Here is a 26,989-nt window from a genome sequence, read left to right on the forward strand (position 1 = left end):
CTTGAACTCACAGAGATCCACCTGCCTCTGCCTCCCAAGTGCTGGGATTCAAGGCATGCACCACCATACCTAGCAAGTTTTTCTTTTTTTTAAAAAGCATTTGTTTATGTGTGTGAGCTTGTCAGAGGACAGCCTTAGCTGGTGATTTCTTAATATCCCAGTTACTAAAGAGTAAATAGGCTATTTCATTAGGAAATTTGAATGCTGATTTAACAGTTTTAGCAGGGGACAGTTTCACAGATGGAATACTTAACTGAAACAGAGAACTGATACATAGATACTCACACAGTTACACAGCTAGTTTAGACACAGCCGATGAGACCATTACTGACCAGAGTTACAAGGGAGGAGAAGGCTTAGCTGATTGAAGCAATCCAGACCTCTGGAACACTGTCATTTTCTTCCAAGCATTTTATTTGCCTTATTTCACTGGATTTGTGTGTGTGTGTGTGTGTGTGTGTGTGTCTTTTTGAGACAGGGTCTCCATGTAGTCCCACTGTCCTGGAACTTGCTATGTAGACCAGGCTGGCCTTGAACTCAAAGAGATCTGCCTGCCTGAGTGCTGGGATTAAAGGTGTGTGCCACCTTGTCTACTTGCCCTAGAGTTTTGTAAGATGCTCAGACACTCTTACCTAACTTATAGAAGATATTTTCTTAACAGAATTATTCTATCACAGTCTGTAACATGGATATAGTCAAATAATGGGTTGGCCTAACCTGAGCTTTCTTAAATACAGTGATATTACAAATTTCAATTTTGTTAACTGAGTCCTTAAAGGATATATTCATGAAAAACATGCACTGCAGTTTTTTTTTGAGACAGTATATAGACTTGGTTGGCCTGGAACTTGCTGTGTAGACCATATTGGCATTGAACTCACAGAGATCCACCTTTCTCTGCCTCCCAATAGCATCATCATGCCTAGCCTTGCATTGATTTTTTTTTTTTTTTTGAGACAGGATTTTGCTTTGTACCCAGGCTGGATTTGAACTTGTGATCCTTCTGCTCCCGCCTTCCAGGTGCTGGGATTGTAGCTATATACCACCATACTTAGCAGAGTGTTAGTTTTAAAAGTTAAAAATTGAAGTGTTTTTGGACCAAAGGAATGACTAAATAAACTGATATGTTTACTTGTTGGAATGTTACGTAGCCAGTGGTATGATAAATAGAAACACTGACATGAAAAGTGTTTAATTTGCTGAGAGGGAAACTTTCATGTTTATATCAGTTATAATCTTGTAAAATTATGTAAATATTGATAGAAATTGGACAAGAGTATGAATAATGAAAACTGTTTAATTGATGAGATTATGGTAAACTTTTATGTAGGTTTTATTTGTGTTATAATGTTGTGTGATTTAGAAAAACCTTAACACTATCATGAGAGGACGTATTCACTACTACCAAAATAAACATGTGAACAAGTTCACAGTCTATAGAGTATAGTACTATACTGACACTTAAAGGAACATTAACTTGGAAATAACTTGAAACAAAGTTCAATTTCAGAATATTTTCTAGTAACAAATTATTTTCTTGCCAAGGAATACGGATTTTTAAGTGAATTTTAAGTTATTTTATGTGTGTGAGTGTTTTGCCTGCATGTTTTTAAGTGCACTGTGTGTGTGTAGTGCCCATGGAGGCCAGAAGAGGGCATCAGGTTCCTTGGAACTGGAGTTAAGATCAGTTTATTAGCTGCTGTGTGGATGCTGAAAACCAAACCTGGGACCTTTGCAAGACAGTTCCCTTAACTTCTGAGCCATCTCTCCAGCCCCTAATAAATGATAATATTTAATTTCTTAGGAATATCCAGTATTGAGATTCATAGTCTACCTCCAATACCCTACAGCCCCCCTCCTAACCTGTAACTCACTATTTAAGTAAGAATGACCTTGCACTCCCGATCCTCCTGCCACCATCTGCAGAGTGCTAGGATTAGAGCATGCATCACCCTGGTGTATGAGATACTGGGGATTGAACCCATGGCCTCATGAATGCTAGACAAATGCTCTGTCAGCTGAGCTACACCCCCAACCTGAGATTTGCAGTTTCCCTTACACATTTTAATGGTATGGGTCTGGACAGCTAATAAATTTGAAGGGTTTTTTGTTGTTGTTGATTTGTTTTTATTTTTTGAGATAGCTCCAGCTATCCTAATAGCTCCAGCTGGCCTGGAACTTGACCAGGCTGGCCTCAATCTCAGAGATCACCTCTGCCTCTGTCTCTTGAGTGCTGGGATTAAAAGCGTACACTACCACTAAGCTCTCATTTAGTTTGAAATCATAGATTAAACAGTTTGTTTTTTAAAAGATCCTACTTAAAAATTATTTTTTGTTATTATTATTACGTGTATGTATAATGTGTGTGTGAGAGAAGGTTAGTGTATGCCATGGCTCTTGTGGAGGCCAGAGGTCAAGTTTTGGGAGTTGGTATTTTCCTTCTACTGTGGGATCCAGAGATTAAACTCTGGTCACCAAGATTGAGCAACAAACGCTTTTTACCCACGCAGTCTCATTATGGTGCCTTGGCTGGAACTGAATGGCTTAAGTTATCCTCCTGCCTCAGCCTCTTGAATAACTGGGACAATAGGTGTGTGCCACCATTCCCTGGTAGAGCCTTAAAAAAAATTAATCACTTTTTTTTCCTCTTTAATTGACATAATTTTAACTATGTATGTGGTATTTCAAGACATGTATATAGCATGTAATGATCATATCAGGGTAATTGGTGTATTACCTTAAACATTTATCAATTCTTTGTGTGGGGACTGTTCAAGATCCTTTATACTTGCAATTTTGAAGTGAACAGTTGATGCTTAGGAACATAAGTTATGTTCTGTGCTACAGATTGTGAGGAGTTCTTCTGTCCAGCAGCACACTAGAGAACTTTAAGAGTATTCATGGGCGTGATTGGACGCTAACTGACTGGAGGTTGTGTAGTTCCTGTGTTCATTGCCACGTTTCTTCTTGTCCATGCATGGCTTAGAACAGAAATCCTGCCACTTTCTTCTTGTATTTGAAGTTATTCTAGCGTTATAAAAAGCCATGCTTGTACGCTGTGTGCATGCCTTTAATCCCAGCACTCAGGAAGCAGAGGCAGGTGGATCTCTGAGTTTGAGGCCAGTCTGGTCTCTATAGTGATTCCAGGCCAGCTGTGGCTACAGGGAGACCCAGTCTCAAAAACACAAAAACAAATAAACAAAAAAGATAAAAAAAAAAAAGCCATGCTTGTAATGTGTTACTGTCTTAGTCAAGAAAAATGTGGTTGAGCGTCCTGTGACTAATGACCTGTTCTTCCATGGCAGTGCTGGGGGAAGGAATGGCTGAGGGAGAGGGTGCCTTCCGGGCAGTGCTGTGCTGCATGCAGCTGACAGGGAAGCTCCAGCCTGTGTCCTCCATCCTGGCCAAGTCGCTGTCGGGAGAGTCCCTGGTACGTTGATGAGCTTGGGTTTGAATGCCTGAAGATGGTCACATTTGGCTCATTGGGTATATTGAGGGACAAAGTATGTGTTTTCCTTCTTAGCTCTTCCTGTCTGAATCCCTCATGGCCTTTTGGCTAAGAGCAAGTGTGTTCTGTCAGAAATGAAAGTTCACAAATGTTTTGGGATGCTAATTTCCTTTTAGTTCACTGACATTTAATTGACTAGATCCTTGTAATTTGCTATATAAAGTCACAGATACTTGCTGGGTGTGGTGGTACATGCCTTTAATCACAACACTGGGAATGCAGAGACAGGCGGATCTCTGAGAAAGAAGTCAGCCTGGTGTACATAGTGAGTTCCAGGCCAACTGGAGCTGTAGGGAGACCTTGTTTCAATAACAACAAAAAAACCAAAACATAATCACAGATACTAAGTTCTAAGCTATAAGGTAACTTAAGGATTTTCTTTTTATAAAATTGAGGGGGCTGGAGAGATAGCCTACCAGTTAAGAGTACTGGTTGTTAGGCCAGCTGTGGTGGCACACGCCTGTAGTCCTAGCACTTGGGAGGCAGAGGCAGAGACAAGTGGATCTCTGTGAATTCAAGGCCAGCCTGGTCTACATAGTGAGTTCAAGGCCTGCTGGGGCTACAGGGAGATCCTGTCTCAAAAAGGAAAAAAAAAAAAAAGAATACTGGTTGTTCTTGCAGAAGACCCAGGTTTGAATCCTGGCACCCACACAATGGCTAACAACCATCTGTAACTCCAGGGGATTTGACACCATCTTCTGGCTTCCAAAGGCATTGCATGACATGGGTGCACTTACATGCTGGCATAACACTCAAACACATTAAATAAATAAATAAATAAAAAGTTTAAAAAATTAAAAGAAAATTCATGTTAACATATATAATCATAGGTTTAATCATACCAAATGATTTTCTTTTCTTTTTTTGTCTTTTTGAGACAGGGTCTCCCTGTAGCCCCAGCTGTCCTGGAACTCACCATATGTAGACCAGGCTGGCCTTGAACTCACAGGGATTGGCCTGCCTCTGCCTCTCAAGTGCTGGGATCAAGGCATGCACCATCACACCCAGCCCAAATGATTTTCTTTAAAGGTATAATTTAACAGAGTCTGAAACTGTCTTTGGATTTTAGAATATTCATTGGATATACAACTTTCTTATAGGGTTCTTTTTGTTGTTGTTTGGAGACTAGGTCTCAAACTCAGGACAGTCTTCCTGGTTCAGTCTGTGGAATGTTGAGATTAGTTGTGAACCACTGTGACTGGCTTCTTAATTTTCGATCTTTTGAGATTGGATATCACTATGTAGCCCAGACTAACTTTGAATTCACAATCCTGTTGCTGAGAATATAGCAGTATACTCCCATGCCCAGCTAGGGCTCTTCAGCTATTTATTTTTATATATAAAATTTTTATAAATGTTTATACTTTGATAATTGGTTCTCTGTCTGATAAAGGTATATGTGTAAGTTAATATCCATATCTAATTTGGTGGGACTAAGGTAATTTTTAAAATACAGCATATATTTTAGACTTTTTCTTTTATTTTTTGGGGGGGTTAAAGTTGAAGTGCTACTTTTTTGAATTTTATAGAGTTGATAATCTATAGAAATTCAAAGAGAAAAACTAGCTTTTTCACCAGTTGGTATTACAGTTTCTTGATATTTTTCAGGCATCATAATGAAAACAGAAAAAGCAAGAAAGTATATGTCTACTTTACTAAGCAGTGTGAATTCTTTGTAACTTATTCTTCCAAATTGGTAGAGCATTTGACAATCCAGAGCACAGCTGGTGAAAATAGAGAAATTAGGAAAGTAGTTAGCATGCTGTTAAGTGTAATATATGGACTCACCCTAGGGTAATTTAGTCATTTTCTAAGGAATTACTGTGCAGTAAATTGCTTTTTTAGTTTGGCAGTGTCTCTGATTCCGCCAGATTCACAAATGTGAACATAGCCAAGTTTTATGGCTATTTAAATCTAAAGAAATGTAGAGATTTATTTATTTTTGTTTTCTAGTTTTGTTTCTTTGAGACAGGGTATTATTTTTTAGTCCTGGCTGCTCTGTAACTCACTATGTAACCCTGATTGGCCTGAACTTGTGGCAAATTTCCTTCCTGAGTGCTAGCATTATGTTGTGAGCCATCATGCCTAGCAAGACGAAAAATGTTGCTTTTTGAGACAAGAGCTCTTTCTGTATAGCACAGGCTAGCCTCAAACTTGGGGTCCTCCCTAAGCTCTCAAGTACCATGGCTAACAGGTTATTGCTAACCTTAAAGGTTTTTTTTATATAAGTTAATATTTTACCTTTTCATCTGTTACATTTTAAAATTTAAAACTAGCAAAAAGTAACTTGCTTTCAAATCTCAAATTTTCTGGAATTTGAATATTTAAAACTTAATGAGCTGTGGCGTGTTTTGTTTTTATTGTAGTTTCCTCAGCTGGCCTGGAACTTGCTATGTAGACCAGGCTGCCTGTATCTTACAGCAACTCGCCTACCTCTGCCTCCTGAGTGCTGGGATTAAAGGTGTGTGCTACCACACCTGGCTGTGAGCCATCTTTAAAGCACTTTAACTGTTTGCGGAATCTCTGAGTGGGGTAACCATTTTTCATGTATAAAGCCACTAATCCAAGGGGAGTAGGTTTGCATTTGTCATGTTTTGGTCTACAGTGATCCCTGTTGTAGACATTTTACTGAATTAATTTTACACTCTTCCATTAGGTAAATACAGTGTTTTTGCTCACCAGAAAAGGCACTGAATTCTTTCTCCTGTTAACCTTTTAAGTTTTCCCAGAGCTGTACGGCCTTCTTACTGTTGTGGTGGAAGGAGGAGGATAACATTGCTGTTTTGGCTAAACTTCAGTAACTTCTGAGGAACTGAGCTAAACTGTGATAGTAAAGAATCAATATACTGATCGTTTTTCTTTTGTCATTTCATTCTTGCAGAATGGGATGGTAACAAAAGATTTGACAAGACTGAAAACACTTCTCACAGAAACAGAGGTGAGTCTTTCTCAGGGATCTCTTCAAGAGACTCAAACCCAGTGTGGCTGGTGGGCACTCTTTGTTAGCATTTAGAACAGTGTGGTGGCATCAGCTAATAATGTAAGGTGGCAAAGGGGGATAGTGCGATGTTCCCTGTAACCTCAGAGCACGGCTCCTTCTCACCTCTCATCTGTATCCCAGGACTTTGGTTCGGCTCCTGTAATTCTTTTCTTTTTTTGCAAGCATTATGTGTGTGTGGTTCATGTGTGTGAATATGCATATTTACATGTGAGTGCATGGGTGTGGATGTACGTGTGTGTGCGCATGTGCATGCACGCATGTGTGTATGTATACACATGTGAAGGCTTGGGGTTGATGTCGGTTGTTTTCCTCGATTGTTTTCTATTTATTGAGGCAAGGTCTCGTGAGGAACCTGGAGTTCACAGATTCAGGCTGGTCTAGCTAGCCTGCTTACCCCAGCATCCCCTGTCTCTGCTTCCTGACTTCTGGGATTACAGGTGGGCCACCACCCTGCCCAGCTTTCATGAGGGTTCTGGGGATCTGAACTTTGCATGGCGAAGCACTTTATCCACTGAGTCATCCCTCCAGATCCCATCCCTATAATTCTTATTATATCTGGCCCCCAAATGGGAATGATATTTGTGAAATTTTAATTTTTTATTATTTTTGGCAGCTAATAACTGTGACACTAAAAAACAGAACAGGATATTCCTCAAGTCATTGGTATCTCTGTAAGCAGCAAGGAAACTTGTGACTGTAAATACTTTTCTTTTAGGCCATAGGTTTAGTAATTGGAAATGATATGTATCAAGGTAAGTGGTGAACAAAATGTGCTCTAGGGAGGGACTTGGAAGACACATAGTAGGCCAGGGACAACAGTGGCATGTCAAGATATATCTTTCTAAGTTTCAAATTTTTATTCCTCATCTAGGCTTATGAAATATTTTTATTTTGATACCATATGTTACTTATTTATTTTTGAAAACTATTATCTCTGTGTGTGTGTGTGTGTGTGTGTGTATTGTATGTTGTTGTGTGTGAGTGTGGGTGTGTGTATGCCAGAGTGTGAATGTGGAGGTTAGAGGACAACTTGCAGCAGTTAGTACTCTCCTTCCACTGTGGGTTTTGGGCCTCAAACTCAGGTCATTAGGTTTGTGTGGCAAGTGCTTTTTACCCCCTAAACCATCTTTTCAGCACTAGATATTGTATCGTCTTCTTTTTTCTTTATTATTTTTATTTTATGTGTATGAGTGTATTGCCCATGGAGGACAGAAGGTGGTGTCAGATCCCCTAGAACTGGAGTTGTGGATCGTTTTAGGTGTCATGTGGGTGCTGGGAATTGAACCTGGGTCCTCTGCAAGAGCAGTCAGTGCTCTTAACCACTGAGCCATCTCTGCAGCCCCTAGATACTATATTTTCCAAAGAGCCATTTTGTCAGCTTTTATCATAAACAGGATTCCATGTAACATGATTGATTTGGAATGTTTTTTTCTTTCAAGAATTGAGCATCTACTATATGCTAGGTACTGAGCTTGCTGCTGGGGAAAAGACACCCTTAGTCCTTGTCATTTTGGAAGTTAAAGTCTGGGGGAGGAGAAAGACAACAAGTAAGTTAACTGACCAGCCATTGCACAGTTCATTAGGGCAGCGGATAAGCTTCTCAGCTAGAAAAATCAGTGGGCCTGGCAACTATGGACTGAGACAGTTAAGCCACAAGAGCTGAGGGTTGAGAAAAGATTGAGACAGAAGGTACTCTAGATGGGGAGAAGATACAGGATACCCAGGCATCCTTCACCTTCTCTGGATTCTCTCCCCATTCTAAAGCAATTAGCATTTCCCAGCTCATACCAACAGTCAGCAAAGAAGACAGGTACAGGTTATACAAGCTTGATAAAGAGACTGTTTTGCTACTATCAGACACTTTTGAAAATTTTCATTTTCCGGGCTGGAGAGCTCAGAGGTTGAGTGCTTGTTGCTCTTGCAGAGGACAGAGTTTGGTTCCCAGCACACACACTGGGAGGCTTACAACTGCCTGTAACTATCAGCTCCAGGGGATTTGATACCCTCTTCTGGCCTCTGTGGGCATGTACACTCATACAGACACACAAATATATATAAATAAAAATAAAATCTTAAAAAATGCTGCTTTAGGGACTGGAGAGATGGCTAAGCCGTTAAGAGCACTGACTGCTCTTGCAGAAGACCTGGGTTCAATTCCCAGCACCCACATGGCAGTATGAACAGTCCTTAACTCCAATTCCAGGAGAATCCAAAGCCCTCTTCTGATTTCCACAGCATTGCAAGATAAGGGTGCACTCACGTACATGTGGGCAATACACTCATACACATAAAAATAATAAAATATTTAAAAAACAAAAGAAAATGCTTTGTCTTATTTTATTGTGAGTGAACCAAGATTTAGTAAGCTCTCACTAACTTCAAAGCCAATTCCATTCTTGCATTTGTGTAGTCCTTTTATTTCTAAGAAGTAAAAAAATAAAACAAGTAAAATTGAGACTTAGGGCTGGAGAGATGGCTCAGCGGTTAAGAGCACTGGCTGCTTTTGCAGAGTACCTGGGTTTGGTCCCAGCACCCACATAGCAGCTAACAACTGTACTAACTCCAGTTCCAGGGGAATTCAGTGTCCTTTTGTAGCCCCTGTGGGCATTGCAGGACATGGGTGCACTTATATACATGCAGTCAATGCACTCATACACATAAAATAAAAATAATAAATATCTTAAAAATTGAGACGTTAAAGCCAGGCATGGTGGTGCACACCTTTAGTCCCAGCACTCGGGAGGCAGAGGCAGGCGGATCTCTGTAAGTTCGAGGCCACCCTGGTCTACATAGCGAGTTCTAGGCCAGCTGTGGCTATAAGGAGACCCTGTCTCAAAAGGACAAAAAAACCAAAACAAGACAAAAAACGTTAAGAACATAATCTAAAGTGAGCTTATATTTTAAAAATATTTTTGTCTTTGTTCATTTTATCACTAACTGAATTATGAGCTTTATGTGTATGTGTTTTGTCTATATGTATATAAGTGCACCATGTGCATGCAGTGCCCATGGAGGCCAGAAGAGGGTGTTGAATCCTTTGGATGGACTTAAGAATGGCTGTTAGCCATCATGTAGGTGCTGGAAACAGAACCTGGGTCCTCTGGAAGAGCAGTAAGTGCTCTTAACTACTGAGCCATCTCTTTAGCCCCTGTAGTTTCTTTTTTATGTGAGCATAGTAATACTCTTTTTGGTTAGTGTGATGATATTATTTTAAAAGCTTTATCTAGTAATAGCTAAACATGACACATTTGAAAGTAACAATTATTTGTTCTTTAGAGTTTGGACTAAACTGGGTAAGAATAAAGACAGAGAACTAAGGCCTGACTCATAAAAACAGTTAATATTCTTTAGTAAAATCTGAATGTGCAATTAATAGATTTGGTTGTAAGTTTATAAGATGTCCAATAGAAGCCAGGCTTGGTGGTACAACCTGTGATCCCAGCTTTCAGGAGCCTGACATAGGAGGATGATCAGTTTGAGTTCAGCCTAGGCTAAACAGTAAGCTATAGGCTAACTTGGGCCACATAGTGAGACCTTATTTTCCTAGCATTCAGGAGACAGAGGCAGGCGGATCTCTGTGAGTTCAAGGCCAGTCTGGTCTACATAATGATTTCAAGGCCAGCTGGGTCTACAGGGAGACCCTGTCTCAAAAAAGACAAAACAAACAAACAAACAAACCCCAAAAAGCCCGAAACCAGGACTGGGAGGTGGTCAGCAGTAAGGCACTTGCCACCTCATGATCACCTGAGTTCAGGCCTCCACATGCACACACATGTGCACACACACAGTAAATAAATCCTTGTAATCATAAGAAGTCTGGCAATGTAATCTTTGACTGCCTTCCCTGAAGCTTTCAGTAATGACTGAATATTATAAACTGGTGGATTTGCCTTGCTGTGGTGGGACCCATGCATAAAAACAAACATGGTACCTTGGAACATGCTAGCATTGCCAGTTCTCAGGCTGTCTGAGTGGCTCACCTCAACTCTCCTTAGAGGCTTTGCCTCTCCTCCACTTATACTACTTGGAGACCTGCAACTTGATGGAAATGTTGTCTGTCTGTTTGCATATCATCTCTGCTGCTGACTTGTGAGCGTGCCTTGGTCTCTTCCGACAGTTACATATTTAGCTTTATTCTTCCTCTTTTTGTATAGTAAATTTGATAAATTAATTTTAATAAGTTTTTGTGTGACAGGGTCTTACTGTATAGCCCAAATTGGTCTGAAACTTGTGATCCTACTACCTCAGCCACCCAAGTGCTAGATTACAATGGCATCTTGCCTGCTATTTTGGTAACATTTGAAAAAACTGTGCTTGGAAATTTTCATACTTGGACTGAATGCTTAGCATTTATGTTTCACAAGTCTATGAAAAGTATAATCATATTTTAAGGGATTATGTGGGACTTTGGCATGTAGACCTTGCTTATAGACTTCAAAGTGATCTTTTGATGAATCTTTTATGAAACATAGAATGCCTGTACCATGAATAATTACCCCCGATTCATTTATATGTTCTTATATTCAATGTTTCATTTTACCAGAAAATGGGTTGCTTTTAAAACTCACTACTAAGTGGCTTGATAGTGACAGGGACTTTCCTGTAGAAATAGTATATAGTAATTTGGATCCAGCCCCATCCAGCTTATCAGCCACATGGAAATGAGGGTGACAAGCATTATTTCAGGTATACTCAGTTACCATTGCCGCCATTCTTTCTTGTGTACAAGGCATTGCAAATTTCACCTTAGTATACTTTCCTTCTGAACTCCAGTAGACTGACCTATGCCTGAAATCTGGTGAGCCAGTTGGAGATGGGCAGGTCATGATCAGAAAGTACAATGGTGGAACTGCAAGCAGGAAGAGGAGTACTTAACATTGCAGAGAAGCTTTGGAGTCAGGAGTGTTACAGTAGGGACAGCTAAGTAAAGGCACAGAGGCTCTTTGGAAGAGGCGATACTGGCAATTGGTTCAGGAAGAGATGAGATAAGTGACACAACAGATGCAGTGGGAGAGAGTAGGAGACAGATAGGAGAGATGTTCCAGCTCTGCTTGGGCAAGCTATGGAGAATGCTCAGTATAGAAGAATCAGGATGACTTTTAAGATTTTAGCCTGGGAGGCGAGCCATGGTGGCACACACCTTTAATCCCAGCACTTGGAAACAGAGGCAGGTGAATCTCTGTGTGTTTGAGGCCAGGTTGGTCTACACTTAGCGAGTTCTAGGCTGGCTATGGCTACATAGTGAGACTCTGTCTCAAAACAAAACAAAACAAAACAGATTTCTGCCTGGGGCTGGCAAGATGGCTCATCAGGTAAAAGCATTTGTTGCCAAGCCTGAGGAACCTGAGTTCAATCCCCAGGAACTACATGGAGATCTGCCTCCCACAAGTTGTCCTCTTACACTTAACACATACGAAATAAAATATAGTAGGAAATTGTTTAAAAACAAAAAAGCTTTCAGTGTGCCTGTCTTTGGGCTAAGAATCCATTCTCTTGAGATAAAGAACAGTGGAAGAAATTCAGTTTAGGGTGTAGTTGATGAATTTTGTTTTGGACATACTGTGTTTATAGTACTTAGGTGATCATTTGTCTCCCATGTGCAAGCTACTCAGGGAGTATGGGAATGCAGAAAGCAGTTGTAGAGTGTCACTCACAAATCTGAACATAGTCAGTAGAGACCAACTGCGTAAAGTGCTGTAGAGTCCATAGGGAAGTGATGTTTGGTGCTTGGGGAAAATCGAGTGTGGAGTTAAGGTAAAGTTAGAACCACATGGGGTATTTATCTGAGGAAGATGGAGAGATTGAACCCCAGACTGCAGGCCATTGTAGAAGAAAGGGTCATCCCAGATTGAGGAGACTTGACAAGGAAGTGTTCCTAGGCCCTAAATTGTGATGCCTTGTTATCTGCAGGAGAAAAGGCACCTCCCTTGGCAGTGTGATTGTTCTCCAGGGAGCATGCAGTGGGGTTCAGAGTTTTCTTTTCTTCTGCTAACAGGTTGTTTTGACATTGTAGGGAGGGCGGGGAGGGTATCTCTGTCAGGTTTCTTGAAGAGGGCCTGTGAGTACTTCATTTCCATGCTATTATAGTTTAATATAAAGGGCAAAAAATCTGAGTTGCAGAATATTGTTATTAAAGAATTCCAAATATTCAGATTCTTCCTTTATTCTTAATATTGGAAATGTCCAAATTCAAGTCACCACCAGCTAGTATTTCGTATTTGTTTTACACATCTTTCATTTGAACAATTATAGACAGCAGCGAGTAGTGTCCTCTCTGGATATCGTACGGAAGACTTGGATGAGGGTAAGTACCAAATTTTGACAGATTCTCTGATTCTGGGCTTTGCTTTTTGTATTGACTTCTGCATGCAGTACCTGTGAGTGGAAATGTAGGAACGATATAGAAATTTAGTATGCCAATTTCTTAGGGGTCATCTCCATCTTTGTAATAGTGTTAAAATGAATGTTTACTAAAGTTTAATAGTTTCCCCCAGGTTGTGCAGCTAGTAATGGATGAAGCACAGCTTTAAGCTCAACCTGGCAAAGTTGAGGATGTGGGATGTTGGAGTGGGGTGACATCATTTTCACAACTTGTGAAAATGGAAGGTGGATACTTAGCCTTTTCTCTCTTAAGCCTTATTTTCTTTGGCTTATTTGAACCCTCATCTATCTGGAACCTCTTTGAATTAAGCCAGTACTCACTGTATTCAGAAATACATATAACACATATACGTATATATGTATATAAATATACATATATATATTCTATATATTTAACTGAACTTTATTTCAGTTACAAAATGTTATACAGTGATAAGTGTCAAACAAATCTTAAGGGATGTGGAAGATAATGTGGAACTTTTCAGTCAATATGCAGTGGTGGGATTTGTATAGAAGATTCCCTCCTAGGATGCAATCATTTTTTTTCATTCCTGAAGGAATTCCTCAGAGAAGTGTATTCCATACTTAAGAAATGACAAGCAGGGCTGGAGAGCTCACTGGCTGCTCTTGCAGAGGACCCAGGGTCAGTTCCCAGCACCCACATCCTAGCACCTTTCATAACTCCAGTTCCAGGGGATCCAGCCCCCTCTTTTGGCCTCTGTGGATGCTATACCCACAAGTGCACTTACATACATACAGGCAATACACTCATACATATAAGAATAAATGAAAATAAAACATTTTTATAAAGGAACAACATGTATACTGACCTCTCCCTTTGAGAAGATATTGCACTAGGAAGAAGCCCACCACTTGCCAGAGTCGGGGCCACCAACTTGATTTAACTGCTAGGTGACTGGCTCTTCAGTAAGTTCTGTGTTTCATGTAGTCAGTCGATTAACTTATTTGATTGGTAGAGGTGACTACCTCGTGTCTTCTTGACATCATCTAGGATGATGAGTGTGGAGGGATGATATATTTCTTATACATTATAATATTAGACTAATGGGTAGCCTCAAATGATAAGATTATATCCTGATTACTCTCTAGGGTCTTGTAATGGTTGGCATTTCCGCCCACCACCTAGGGGAATCACAAGCAGCGAGGAATATACTTTGTGTAAAAGGTAATGTGAAATTTTTTTTAAACAATTACATGTCTTTGTTGAAAGGATAGATAATTTTCCTTCACTTTTTGAAAAGTAGTAATTTAAATTCAAAAGATATGTGAAGGACAAAAATGTGTAATGATCAAGTAAAATGGTTTATTTTTCATTTTAAACAGAAGCTGTAATAGTCATTGCCATTAACTAATAAAAGTCAAATCCAGGAGACTTTGTTTAATATTAAACAGCAGTGATTTAATATCCAGAAGTCTTCATGATGCCAGTTGCACTCCACGGCTGAACTTAAGTGCTGCTCTCTTGTTAGTGTACAGTTTACTTAGATACAGTAATTGGAGTTGAAATTGCTTCCTATGAATTGAAATAGAGCATAAAATACAGTCATACTAAATTATTTTAATACATTTCCTGAAAAATATCATCATGTAATCCTTCTGTGTGGAATTTATGAGTAATTTATATTTGAAGTGCTAACCTTTCAGAATTAAATAATTGTGTATTAATGTAGAAAGTATACTAAAGTCATTTAAAATGTGAGCTTTTAAGTTCCTTTCAGAAGACTGAAATAACTAACTGGTGGGATTTCAGACAAATTCTCCCTACTCTAGATTGCTTTTGATAATGAAAGGAACTTGATTTGCAGCTTTGGTGACGGAATAGTCAAGACGTAGATATGATTTTGTAGCAGAAATAAGGAAACAATAGTAAGCATTGCGAATCCTACTGGCATCGAGTTATTGGAGAACATAGTCTTATGAAATAGAAATCCAAGAATTATAGTCCTGATGAGAATAGACTTTTTTTAGGGAAATAAGTTAAAAATGCAAAGAAAGACAAATTTTTGTCTCATAAAGACACCTTGTATTTAAAAGGCATGCAAACACACCATTTTGGATGTATCTTCTGAAGCAAATGAGGGTTTAATAAGTAGCATTACTTTGAGTTCAAGTTAAGTTCTTCATTGCACTGGAAGCTTTAGAGGCGCTCAGCTGAGTGTGATTTATACTGTGCTGTGTTCATTCTGTAATTTCAACTGTTCATATGTTTTCCAGTTGGAAATTTTCTATGATACATTATCTGTCTGTGTCTTTCTTGCTATATGTAGTTTAATTTATATTTTTTAAAAAATTTCATTAACTAATTAATGTGTATTAGGGTTCTGTCTTCATGTATGCAAGTGCACCCATGTCATGCAATGCCTGCAGAGGTCAGAAGAAGGCATTGGATGCCCTGGAACTGGAGTTACAGTTATTAGCCATGATGTGGATGCTGGGAATCGAACCTGGGTCCTCTGCAAAAGCAGTCAGTGCTCTCCATCCCCTAATTTTAATTTTTTCTCCCAGAAGATCTTTTATCTATTTTTAAATGTTTTCACTGACCTAAGATCTGCTTTTACCATAATTTTGTGTGGTATTTAAAAGTATTTTTTTAATTCACAATCAAAGCCATTTTTTTTTTCCTGTTTTTCACCACCAAATTATTGGCTGAGGTTTCTTTGATTAAAAAAAACAATGATTTTGGGGGGCTGGAGAGATGGCTTAGCAGTTAAGAACACTGACTGCTCTTGCAGAGGACCGGGGTTTGATTCCCAGCACCCACATGGCGGCTACGAATTGTCCTTAACTCCAGTTCCAGGGGAATCCAAAGCCCTCTTCTGACTGAGTGGCATTGCACTCACATACATGCACGATTTTGTTTTGGTTTGATGCACAGTTGTACCTATTATCAGATATGTTTGGGGGTGTGTATATTTTGTAGGGACTAAGTTAGTCTCAACTTAAACATTTATAAGAACACTCACAATCGTCTAGCTTTATTGGAATATATACTACAGTTTATTTGGTAGGCATTGCTCTATGTCCTTGAAATGTATTTTCCCCTTTGAAAAATTGAATATAACTGTTGTATGAATTTGTGACTTAACTATAAATCTTTATTTTTAACTTTATTTGAAGCTTAATATTAGCCAACACTTTTTTTTTTTTTTTTTTTTTTTGAAGCAGGGTCTCCCTGTAGCCTAGCCCCAGCTGTCCTGGAACTCACTATGTAGAGCAGTTTGGCCTTGAACTCACAGAGATCTGCCTTCCTCTGCCTCCCAAGTGCTGGGACTACAGGCATGCGCCACCACACCCGACAGCCAACACTTTTTAAAATGTAGAATATAGAAAAGAGTAAAAGCATTACATTTGAAGGGGGAAGGTAGAAATGTTAAAATGGTAGTTTAAAGCCGAGTATGGTGGTGCATGCCTTTAATCCCAGCACTTGGGAAGCAGAGGCAGGTGGATTTCTGTGAGTTCAAGGCCAGCCTGGTCTATGTAGTGAGTTCCAGGTCAGCTGGGGCTACAGGGAGACCCTATCTCAAAAAGATAAGAAGATAAAAATAATAAAAGGTATTTTAGGAGCGTGGAGAAAGATGGCTCAGTGGTTGAGAGCACTGGCTACTGTTGCAGAGGGCCTGGGTTGGGTTCCCAGCACCCACAGGTAACTAATAACTGTCTACAACTCCAGCTCCAGGGGATCTGGTGCCCTCTTCTGGCTCCTTAGGCACTAAGCATGCATGTGGGGCACTTATATTATGCAGGCAAAATAGTCATACACATAAACTAAAAATTAAAAAGTTTTTAAAAGATCATTAAAATATGACGTACTTTAAAAATGATAGTTGAATAGTATATTTTTTCAAAGTGAAATTCTTAGTATGTGGAACATTTTCTAGAATTCATATCATTTTGTGAAGCAGGGCATACCTGAGTGTGAACAGCTAAGCCACTGGATGTCAGTGTTGCTTTATGAAGAGTCTGCTCTAAGAGGAGTTGTCTGTTAATAGAGTCCTGTCACAAAAGAAGCATGTTTTCAACGACTTTGGGCAGAAGGGTCTTGAATATGTTGTGCTTTAAGATCGCCATGTTCCAAAGCATGAAGTCAATGCACATTGGGTGGTAGGTGGGTGATGTTTTGATCATCATGAGTGTTTTCATGTGCTGTCAACCTCTTCTCCTTATTGTGTCTGACAGTGTGATGCGTGTGGCCTTTCAGAAGATGTTTTGTGTTTGGTGTTGAGGTAGAGGGTAGGTAGAAGAAGCTTATCTTTAAATGATTGAACAAAGTGTATGATACAACAGTCTCTCCTGTTCCACCTAGATTTTTAGAGCAAGGAATCTGTAGGTATGGTGCCCAGTGTACTTCAGCACATTCCCAGGAAGAACTAGCAGAGTGGCAGAAAAGGTATGCCTCCCGGCTGATAAAACTCAAACAACAAAGTGAGAGCAAACAGCTCTCAGGCAGCTACATGGAGACCTTGATAGAAAAGTGGATGAATTCACTGTCGCCTGAGAAAGTGGTGAGGAAATAAACCATATGGTTTTTTGTTTGTTTGTTTCCCTTAAACAATAAACTTGGTTGTATTTTTACTTTTTCCTGTCTTATGTTTTGATTTATTTCTTTAATCTATAAAAATTTGTTCTTGATAAAGTGTTTTGTAGTTACAGAAGCTGGCCCATTTGTTAAAATAAAGGGCAGAAATGAATATGTGTCTGGAGATCTGCACCTCTTAGAGTAATGACCTTTCAGGGGTGTTTTGCTCCTCAGTTTCTGGCCATTGTTAATTTTCTTCTCTCATTTTATATTGTTCTTGTTAAAAATCACTGGCACTAACATGTACTATATCCTGCTTGGCAAGGAGTTCTGTGTCTGTCTTTGGTTACTGTGCTAGTTTTTACTTGTGCTTTCTACAGTCAGACCCTAAGAGGAATTGCTCTTGGCTTTCAGCTTAGCGAACGCATAGAGGGAATCAAGGTTGAGCACAGCCCTGACCTGTCAGTCACTGTCAACACCAAAAAATCCCACCAGACCTGGACCTTTGCTCTCACCTGTAAGGTATGAATCTTGTGCTAATTAAACAACATCAGTTTTGTTCAATTTCTTGAAGCTTATTGGGCCTTTAAGCATTTGTTAAGAGCATACTGAAAATGTTTTAATCCAAGTACATTTTATATAGGCTCTGTAATGTGCTAAAGTGGATTTCTGTATTTCAGTCATTAAAAATGAATTTTTTTCCACTTTGAAATAAGATTTTTGTACATGTTTAATATGCTTTCTAAATTACCTGGTCAAGAAATCTGGCATGAGCTGGGCGTGGTGGCGCACGCCTTTAATCCCAGCACTTGGGAGGCAGAGGCAGGCGGATCTCTGTGAGTTCAAGGCCAGCCTGGTCTACATAGTGAGTTCCAGGACAACTGGGGCTACAGGGAGACCCTGTCTCAAAAAGACCAAAAAAACTCTTTAGGGAATTAAAAAAAAAAAAAAAAGAAAAATGAAATCTGGCTTGTATTGTTGTATTGCCTTCCAAACTTGGAACGTAGGAAGAGGTTTATAGTTTATAGTTAACTGCTAATTGAATTGCTTAATTTGGCAGTTCTAAGATTTTTAAACTTGTTTTTATATTTGGTTTAATTCTGTAATAGTGTTTCTTTTTATTTTACTTTATTTTTTGTGCTTCTGGGGATTGAACGCTGGGCCTTGCGCATACTAGGCAAGTGCCCCATGACTGAGCTTCATCCCAGCCCTAGAGAGAGTTTTCAGTATGTGACATTTTCTGCTGTGCTTCTCATCCTACAATATGATGTCACAGTTTAAGATTGGAGCAGAGCCAAAAATTTCAGGGAATTTGTTCAGTTGGGACGTTTTGTGCTCTTTTTGGTGGTGTTTCTTCACAGCACCATCTGTATCTCGAGATGGAAAGGTCTAAGAGTGTGTAGCTTCAGCCTTGTGCCCAATCCAGAGGTAACTGTCTTGCAAAGGCTTCCTACTTGAGACTCTGTAGGCAAAGTTGGAGGTTGATCCAAGGTGGTCGGTTTTGCCACAGGGGAAGATGAATACACTACAGAAGGTCCAGGGAGGCTGGTGGTAAAGCATAAACAGAGCATTTTAGCAAATTTTTTGTAGGCCATTCTGACTTTTGTTTTCTTATGGATTAATGAGCACAATTTGTAATATAACATGATATCTTAGAAGCATGGGAAAGTAACAGTTCCTTATGGAAATATTTCATTGAAGAGCCCAGGTACAACTGGATTTTCACCCCCCATGTACTCAATGCATTATTTTAACTTCCTTGTAGCCTGCAAGAATGCTGTATCGTGTAGCATTGCTTTACGATGCTCATCGTCCTCATTTTAGTATCATTGCAATATCTGCCGGAGATAGTACTACCCAGGTATCACAAGAAGTCCCTGAAAACTGTCAAGAATGGATAGGAGGAAAGATGGCCCAAAATGGATTAGATCATTACGTGTATAAAGTCGGGATAGCATTTAACACAGAAATATTTGGAACTTTTCGCCAAACCATAGTTTTCGACTTTGGATTGGAGCCAGTACTCATGCAAAGAGTAATGATTGATGCGGCTTCTACAGAAGGTAATATTTAGACTTCTTTCCCATATCATGTATTAACAGGGAACATTAGAAGATATGTATGGACCCTTCATATTCTCTGGACAGGGAGGGAATGATAAGGAAAAAAAATCCCAGGTTAATCAACTCAGTTAGTGTGTAATGGCCATAAAATGGGTCGTGTTGTGCCCTGATCTCTTCATTCAGCCATCAGGCAAATCTTGCTTTGAGGCCCACTAACTCACCCATGTAAATAGTTTATTATTTTTTTTTTTTTGTCTATCAATTTCATGTTAACATAAGATGATTTTAGCACAGCAGAACCTTTTAGTATTTGTTTGTTTACTAGACTGTCTTTCTAAGGTTAATTACATATATCCCTCCCGTGTTTATGTCTAGCCTTCCTGACTGACTATCCAGTTAACTTACTGTTGTTAGTACATTATCTGTGAATGAAAAGCCCTCATTATCAGCCTTAAGTCTGCTGTGCCTTCACTAGTGTTAAGGAGACCAGGCTGTCCATCTCTAAGAGCATCTGCTCTGTGACTTTGGAAAGAGGTCCTGGCTTCAGCAGGAAGCACCTGCATGCTACTGCTAACTTGTGCACTGTCATGTTAGTGACAAGGGGAAGGGCATGTTGTCCCTTACTTCTTTGGGTCTTGGTTGGATTATAGGTGCTTTATTTTATTTAACAAATGCTTACAGATTTCTTTAATAACACTTCATGTAGCAAGCTGTATGAAACTTGCTATTGTGTTGACTGGAACTAACCACATTGTGGAGGCTTTTCCCTGTGTACCACAGTGCCCATTCATAATCTAGAAAAGCTGTTCTTTTCATGAGCAGATGCTAGGATTTTATTATTTGGACATTGTGAGCAGGTGGAATTGTTCTGTCTTTCTCTTTATTTCCTGCAAGGTGAGGCTAAAGGATTTATTTATTTATTCATTTATTTTTCCGGGACAGGGTCTTATTGTGTAGCCTGGGCTGCTTGAATTCACAGTTCTGCCTCCACCTTCCCAGTGCTGGGGTTAGAGGTGTGTGCCATCACACTTGGCCTTCATTACCGTAACATTGGTATCCAGATTTTGCAGTTAGTCAATACCTTCTTGTATGTGTGCTAGTATTACCTAGACTTCATTTTACCCTTATTTCACACTTACTTTGATCCCTTTTACCTGTTTTATTTGGTTGTATGTAATTTTGTCATTCTCTCAGTAGGAGCAGAGTATGTTTATTTCTGTAGCAAAATAAACATTATCAGTTGATAAAATAAAAGTATAGGGTTTGACAAACATTTTAGGTGTTGTAGAGTTTCCGTCCTGTGTTGTGGTGAGAAATCAGCCCTGGCAGTGTGTAAGCCCGCCAGTGTGACTGTTCCCAGATAGCTTTGCTCTTCAGAAACATTAATGAACTGGCTCTTCCTTTCCTGCTGTAGTCTTCCTACTTCTGTAGGACTGGGGTGCTCTCAGACATTGAATGCGGAACTATGCTTTTGAAATTATAAGACAGTTTAAATTGTAAAAGAACAAAGTATACTTCATGGTTTTTAGATGGGCTTTATCTTAAAAATTTGTAGAAAAAAAAAGAATGGCTGGCGTGGTAGTGCATACCTTTAATCCCAACTATTGGGAGGCAGAGGTAGACGGATCTCTGTGAGTTCGAGGCCATCCTGGTCTACATAGTGAGTTCCAGGCCAGCTGGTGCTACAGGGAGACAGGAAAAAAAAAAGTTTGCTTTCAGAATACTGATTTATAACTCATAATTTGTTTTCCCATAAGAATAATTTTGTAAATTTTAAAATCCAAACTAGTTAATAAAAAGCTAAATGCCTGCAGTTAAAAAAGTAAAGGGTGCCGGGCGTGGTGGCACATGCTAGGAGGCAGAGGCAGGCAGATCTCTGTGAGTTCGAGGCCAGCGTGGCCTCCATAGGGAATCCAGGCCGGCTGGGGCTACAGGGAGACCCTGTCTCAAAAAACCCCTAAAAAGTAAAAGGCAATGTTGCTACTTGAGCAGACGATGATGAGAAAATACAGTATTAAAGGGTTTCAGGGCATTGGCATGGGCTAGAGAAGCAAGAATGCTTAACTTCTTCTGCCTCAGATTGTGTTGTATTTCTAGGACAAGAACAGGAGTGGAGCTGGATCTGGATTCCAATTTTCTGCTTATCTCTGTGGCTGTGGGTAGAGTTCTTAACATATCTGAGCTTGATGGGGAAACATGTAAAATACAGCTAGTTTGTCTGCCTCAGATGATGTGAAGACTAGAAATAAGCCTGACTGGTAGGTAACTGGTTCGTAATAGGCATTTAAAAGAATGATCAGGCTGGTGAGGTAGCTCAGTAGATAAAGGCACTTTGCTATTAAGCCTGACCACTTGAGTTTGATTACCAAGACTCAGATGGTAGAATTGATGCCTGCCAATTGTCCTTTGATCTGCACACATGTGTTGTGGCATGTGTGTGTCCCCACCCCCATAAATAAATAAATTTTTAACAAAGAATTGCTATCTTTATGGTAAGAATGATTAAGATAATTTTTGGCTTATACACAGAATGGAATAAGTATAAAAGAGAAGGGAGCCTTTATGTTATTGTTAAAAGGAGTCTTTGTTGGGGATGCTCACAGAACTGGGAAGATGGCACAGTGTGTAAAATGCTAGCTGTACAAGCACAGGACCTGAGTTAGGATCTTCAGCACACATGTAAATTCTGAGTGAGTGGTGTGTGCCTATAACCATAGTGATGATGGAATTAGAAAAGCTCTTTCCAAGAGCTTTCTGATTGCCTAGCCTAGCTGAAACAGCAAGTTCCAGGTTCAGTGAGAGACCTTGAATGAAGAAACCAGGTGGAGAGTCATAGAGGAAGGCGCTGGATGCCAACCTCTATCCTCCACATGTACATCCACAGGCCTGCACACTGGAATACACGTGTGGGCACACAGGGACACCACACATACACACATACCAATCAACTGCTGCCACTACCAACAACAAAACCAGATAAAGACTCCAGGTCATGGAAGCTGCAGTTCGTGTGATGAAAATGCAACATAGGAGGTGAAGAGGTTACCAGAGAGCCTGGCAGCTGGAAGAGGTAGTCTTCTCACGTTTCTGACACATCAGCTTACAAGTGCAACTCATTTTATATTTTATGCAAGGACAGTAGAGGTACTTAATGCAGGCAAAGATACCCCCTCCTCCCCTTTTTTAAAGACAGGGTCTCACTCTGTAGCTCTAGCTGGTCTTGGAACTCACTGTGTAGATAAGGCTGGCCTCAGACTCACAGAGATCTGCCTTCCTCTGCCTCCAGAGTGGGATTAAACACCACCACGTTTAGCCATCTTCCTCTTTATTTTTTTAAAAAATCTTTCTGTTTTTTTGTGACAGGGTCTCACTATATAGCCCTACCTGGCCTGGAATTTGCAATGTAGATCAGGCTGGACTCGAACTACAGAGAGATCTGCCATCCTCTGCCTCCCAAGTGCTGGGATTAAAGGCATGCACCACCATGCCTGGCATCCCTCTTTATAACACACACAGACATATATGTGTCATATATATACACATGTACATGTATAATATATGTGTGTATTATATACACACACATACATATATGTTTGTGACGACTCTGTAGTTTGATATATACATGATACTGGAAATGTGAGCTTCTCTTCCATAAAGTTACATATTTCAACATCCTGGGCCATCTGTTAGCTTGATTTTTTAAAAATTACATTCCACTGAAAATGGCAACATCTGCAGTAAGAAGTACTGAGGGTCAGGGTGGCAGAGCCTCTCAGGGAGCAAAGGCTCTCTGTGATCTTGGCACTTCAGTTTGTTAGTGTATGACTCAGTGAGACCCCCCATCAAGTTATATGGAATATGGCATTTTCCTAATTCATTGTTCAAGATTGAACTTAAAAAAAAAAAAAAAACCTCCTTAGACTTTTTTAAAACAACGTTATTATATCTACAGCATCCAAAGCCTTTCTGTTTAAGGGCCACAAACAAATTTTTTTCCTCTAATTGTTATATGGTAATCCTGCAAACTGTTCAAGAAAGGACTGTAATTTTAACTTTTGTTTTCTCTTCACTTTTTTTCCTTGTTGGTGAGATTAAGTTTCAGAAAAAGGCTCTATGTATTAAACGTTGTTTTTGAACTGAACTTGGGGATGTGACTAAAGAATCTGTGGTGCCTGGTTATGGTAGCAGGTGCCTGTAGTCCCAGCACTCAGAAGGCAGAGGCAGGCGGATGTCTGTGAAATGGAGGCCAGCCTGCTCTACATAGTGAGTTCCAGGTCACCTGGGGCTACAGGGAGACCCTGCCTCAACCCTCCCCCACCCCCCAAAAAAAGTGGCAAAGGAATCTACAAGGAAGGAAGTTAGTGAGTTTTCCCCTTAGAAAACTGTATTGTTTTGTTTTTTCTTTTTTGGTCTTTTTGAGACAAGGTCTCCCTGTAGCCCCAGCTGTCCTGGAACTCACTATGTAGACCAGGCTGGCCTTGAACTCACAGAGATCCACCTGCCCCTGCCTCCTGAGTGCTGGGATTAAAGGCGTGTGCCACCATGCCTGGCTGTATTCTATTTTTAAAAATATTTTTATTTTATATGTATGTGTGTATTGCCTGCATGTTGGTAAGTCGTGCAATGCTTGCGGAGGACAGAAGAGGCTGTTGGATCCCCTGGAATTGGAGTTATGGACAGCTGTTAGCTGCCATGTGGGTGCTGGGATTCGAACCCAGGTCTTCTGCAAGAACAATCAGTGTTTTTAAACGCTGAGCCATCTCTAGCCCCTGCATTGTGTTCTTTATACCACAATGTCAATTGAAAGAAAGTTTCAGCTTGGAGATACTGATTTGGAATTGTGTTTTGAATATCCAAAAGCAACATGTTTAAATTTACCTTTGCATTTTATTTTACTATTTTTATTTTATGTGTATGAGTGTATTGTCTGCATGTATGTGAGTGCACCTGTGTCATGCAATGAATACCACGGAGCTCAGAGGAGGGCTTTGGATTCCCCTGGAACTGGAGTTAAGGATGGTTTGTAGCCGCCATGTGGGTGCTGCGAATTGAACCCAGGTCCTCTGCAAGAGCAGCCAGTACTATTAATCGCTGAGCCATCTCTCCAGCCCCTACTCTTGCATTTTAATCTGAAAGTATGATTCACATTCTGTGGTTTGAGTTTATTGAGACATGTTAGCAATATAAAACTTAGTCCAACCTAAAAATTATTCGTAGCTGCCAAAGTTGATGGTAACTTAAAGACGTGTATCTTTTATTCATATAACATTATGTGATCAGCAAAGCATTAGAAAAAGAGATTTTTTTAAGAACAGTTCATCAGTAGACATCAGTGTAAATGAATAAACGTATGTGAGAAAGTTGTTGCTCTTGCTGTCCTGCTGTCTCAATTTGTGTGTTTATTTACTCATTTTGTGTGAATCTTTATTGAAGACTTTTTTTTATTAACTTTTTGATTAGATTGTTGTTTGACAATTCTTACACGTACATAGTGTGTTTCAGCTTTTTGTTAGCCTCTTTAGGAGAGAGCAAGCAGGGATCTGTAGCCTGAGGAGCCAAGAAGTCCTCACCTTGCTCCCAGGTAGCAGCGTGGGGCAGGAACGCTGTTGAAATGGAGCAGAAGAGGCAGTTTGGGATTACTCTGAGCTTGTGTCTTATTATTAATGTGAACAGTGAAGCCAGAGACCAAAACATCTTCCAGGGAAGAGTGTGGTATCTGACTTTGGAATTAGGAAACATTCCACCTCACTATTGGTAACTTTTAGATAAATATGGCTAGTTTTAATAAATTCCATTTACTGAGTGCCTATGTGTCATCCTAGATTCTCCCTCTTCTTTTACTTTCTTACTGTCCATTTTCCAGGCTCCAGTAAAGATGGTGTTGAAATTGGCTGCTTTACTTATTTCAGAGCAAAGCATACTTTTGGATCGTGTATTATAGCTTTGTGGTTGAAATGTGAGCAAGCTGCTAGTCTCAGCACCAGAAAAGCTAAGGATGTTGAGAAATATTTCTTGTTTCAGACTAGTTAGCTATTCCAGCCTCGAGTTGGCTGCTTTGGAGATCTACAGTCCTTCCGGGTGTTATCCTCAAAATATTAGGTATATTCTATTTGTTTGTTTTTTGGCAGTACTGAGAATCCAGCCCTGGGTCTCACCTGTGATAGGCCAGTGCTCTACTACTTAGCTACATCCCAAACTCTCTAGGTATAGTCTAATTATAGGATTTCTCTTAAATGCATTTATAGCTTCTGTCTGCTTGCTGCATCTTACAGTCCCACATTCCATAGATTTGTAATTTCTGTGAGGTTTGATTGAAGATTATGTTATAAGAGCTCGTTAGTAATTGATCCATGCTTGTTCACTTTCATTCTTGTCAGAGTGTGTTTTGTTTTAGCCTCGTGTAGGTTGAGGGAAGGTACATGGCATGTATGAACTGACTTGGCTGCCCTGAGTCGTGCCTATATCTGGTTTGATGTTAGCACGTTCAGGAGCTGCAGCTGGGGATGACTGAACCAAACTTGTTAGAGTGGGTGCATGTGGTGTCTTCACTGGGGATGGGGGTGGGGGTTTACCTCCCTTCCCTCTTCTGTTTTATGAGGGACTCTCAAGAACTTATGGCTGTTAAGTACCATAGCAGTGTAAGTTAGGTAGGTCAATGACATAGTTTAAAAGTTTCTTTGTAAGAGGAATGGAGCCAGATGTGGCAGCTCATACCCATAGTCCTAGCCCTTGAGAGGCTGAGATGGGGGATTACTATGAGTTCCAGGCCAGCCTGACCTATAGAGTGAGATCCTGCCTTAAAAAACAACCTGCAGCTAGAGAGATGGCTCAACACTTAAGAGTGCTTTCTGTTCTTCCAGACAACCTGGATTTGGGTCCTAGCACCCACACCAGGCAGCTCACAACTATCTGTAACTTCAGCTCCAGGGGATTTGATTCTCAATTCAGGCCTCTGTGGGCATACATATCCATATAGTATACATGCACATGTGTGCGTGTACACACACATGTGATTTAAAAAAAAAAGAAAGAAAGAAAGGAAAACAGAAAAACGAAAAAGAAAATTTAAAAAAAAGTACAAGCAAACAAAAACCCATAAGTAAGAGGTTCAGGTTTGACTCAGGTATACATGAAGGAGGAGAGATAGGTGGCTTAGTAAAGCATTTCCTTAGCAGACACTGGTCACTTACACATTTGACTTTCTGTCGTGAGCACACTTTGGTTTTTTCAAGTGCCTTCTTTCTGCTGCCCAGCTTTTCTCTCCCCTATACAGTCAGCAACAATGCCTGGTACCGTGACTCATACTTGTAATCCCAGTTCTTGGGAGGTAAAGGCAGGAGAGTTCCAGGCCAGCCTGGGCTGCATAATGAGACCCTTTCAAACACAAGTAAAGGGGATAAAATTTCATATCATTTGAAAATTATCTTAAATCATGTTACTTGCTCAAGACACTTTTAAAGAATTTTATTTTTTAAAAATTTTATTTATTATTTTTATTT

General features: G+C 39.9%; 1 protein-coding gene across 10 annotated transcripts in view; it reads left to right on the plus strand.

The window, feature by feature from the left end:
- Positions 1 to 26,989, plus strand: part of Helz (helicase with zinc finger) — a 190,728-nt gene that overhangs the window by 44,487 nt on the left and 119,252 nt on the right. For all 10 annotated transcript variants that reach the window (XM_029568373.1, XM_029568371.1, XM_029568370.1 and 7 more), the window contains 7 exons: positions 3,306 to 3,430; positions 6,390 to 6,446; positions 12,762 to 12,813; positions 14,001 to 14,076; positions 17,215 to 17,413; positions 17,842 to 17,949; positions 19,193 to 19,490. In XM_029568373.1, coding sequence (XP_029424233.1) covers positions 3,306 to 3,430; positions 6,390 to 6,446; positions 12,762 to 12,813; positions 14,001 to 14,076; positions 17,215 to 17,413; positions 17,842 to 17,949; positions 19,193 to 19,490 — 915 coding nt within the window. The remainder of the gene's footprint in view (positions 1 to 3,305; positions 3,431 to 6,389; positions 6,447 to 12,761; positions 12,814 to 14,000; positions 14,077 to 17,214; positions 17,414 to 17,841; positions 17,950 to 19,192; positions 19,491 to 26,989) is intronic.

Source organism: Nannospalax galili, unplaced genomic scaffold (genome assembly GCF_000622305.1).
Source record: "Nannospalax galili isolate Female #2095 unplaced genomic scaffold, S.galili_v1.0 scaffold781, whole genome shotgun sequence".
Lineage (NCBI taxonomy): Eukaryota > Metazoa > Chordata > Mammalia > Rodentia > Spalacidae > Nannospalax > Nannospalax galili.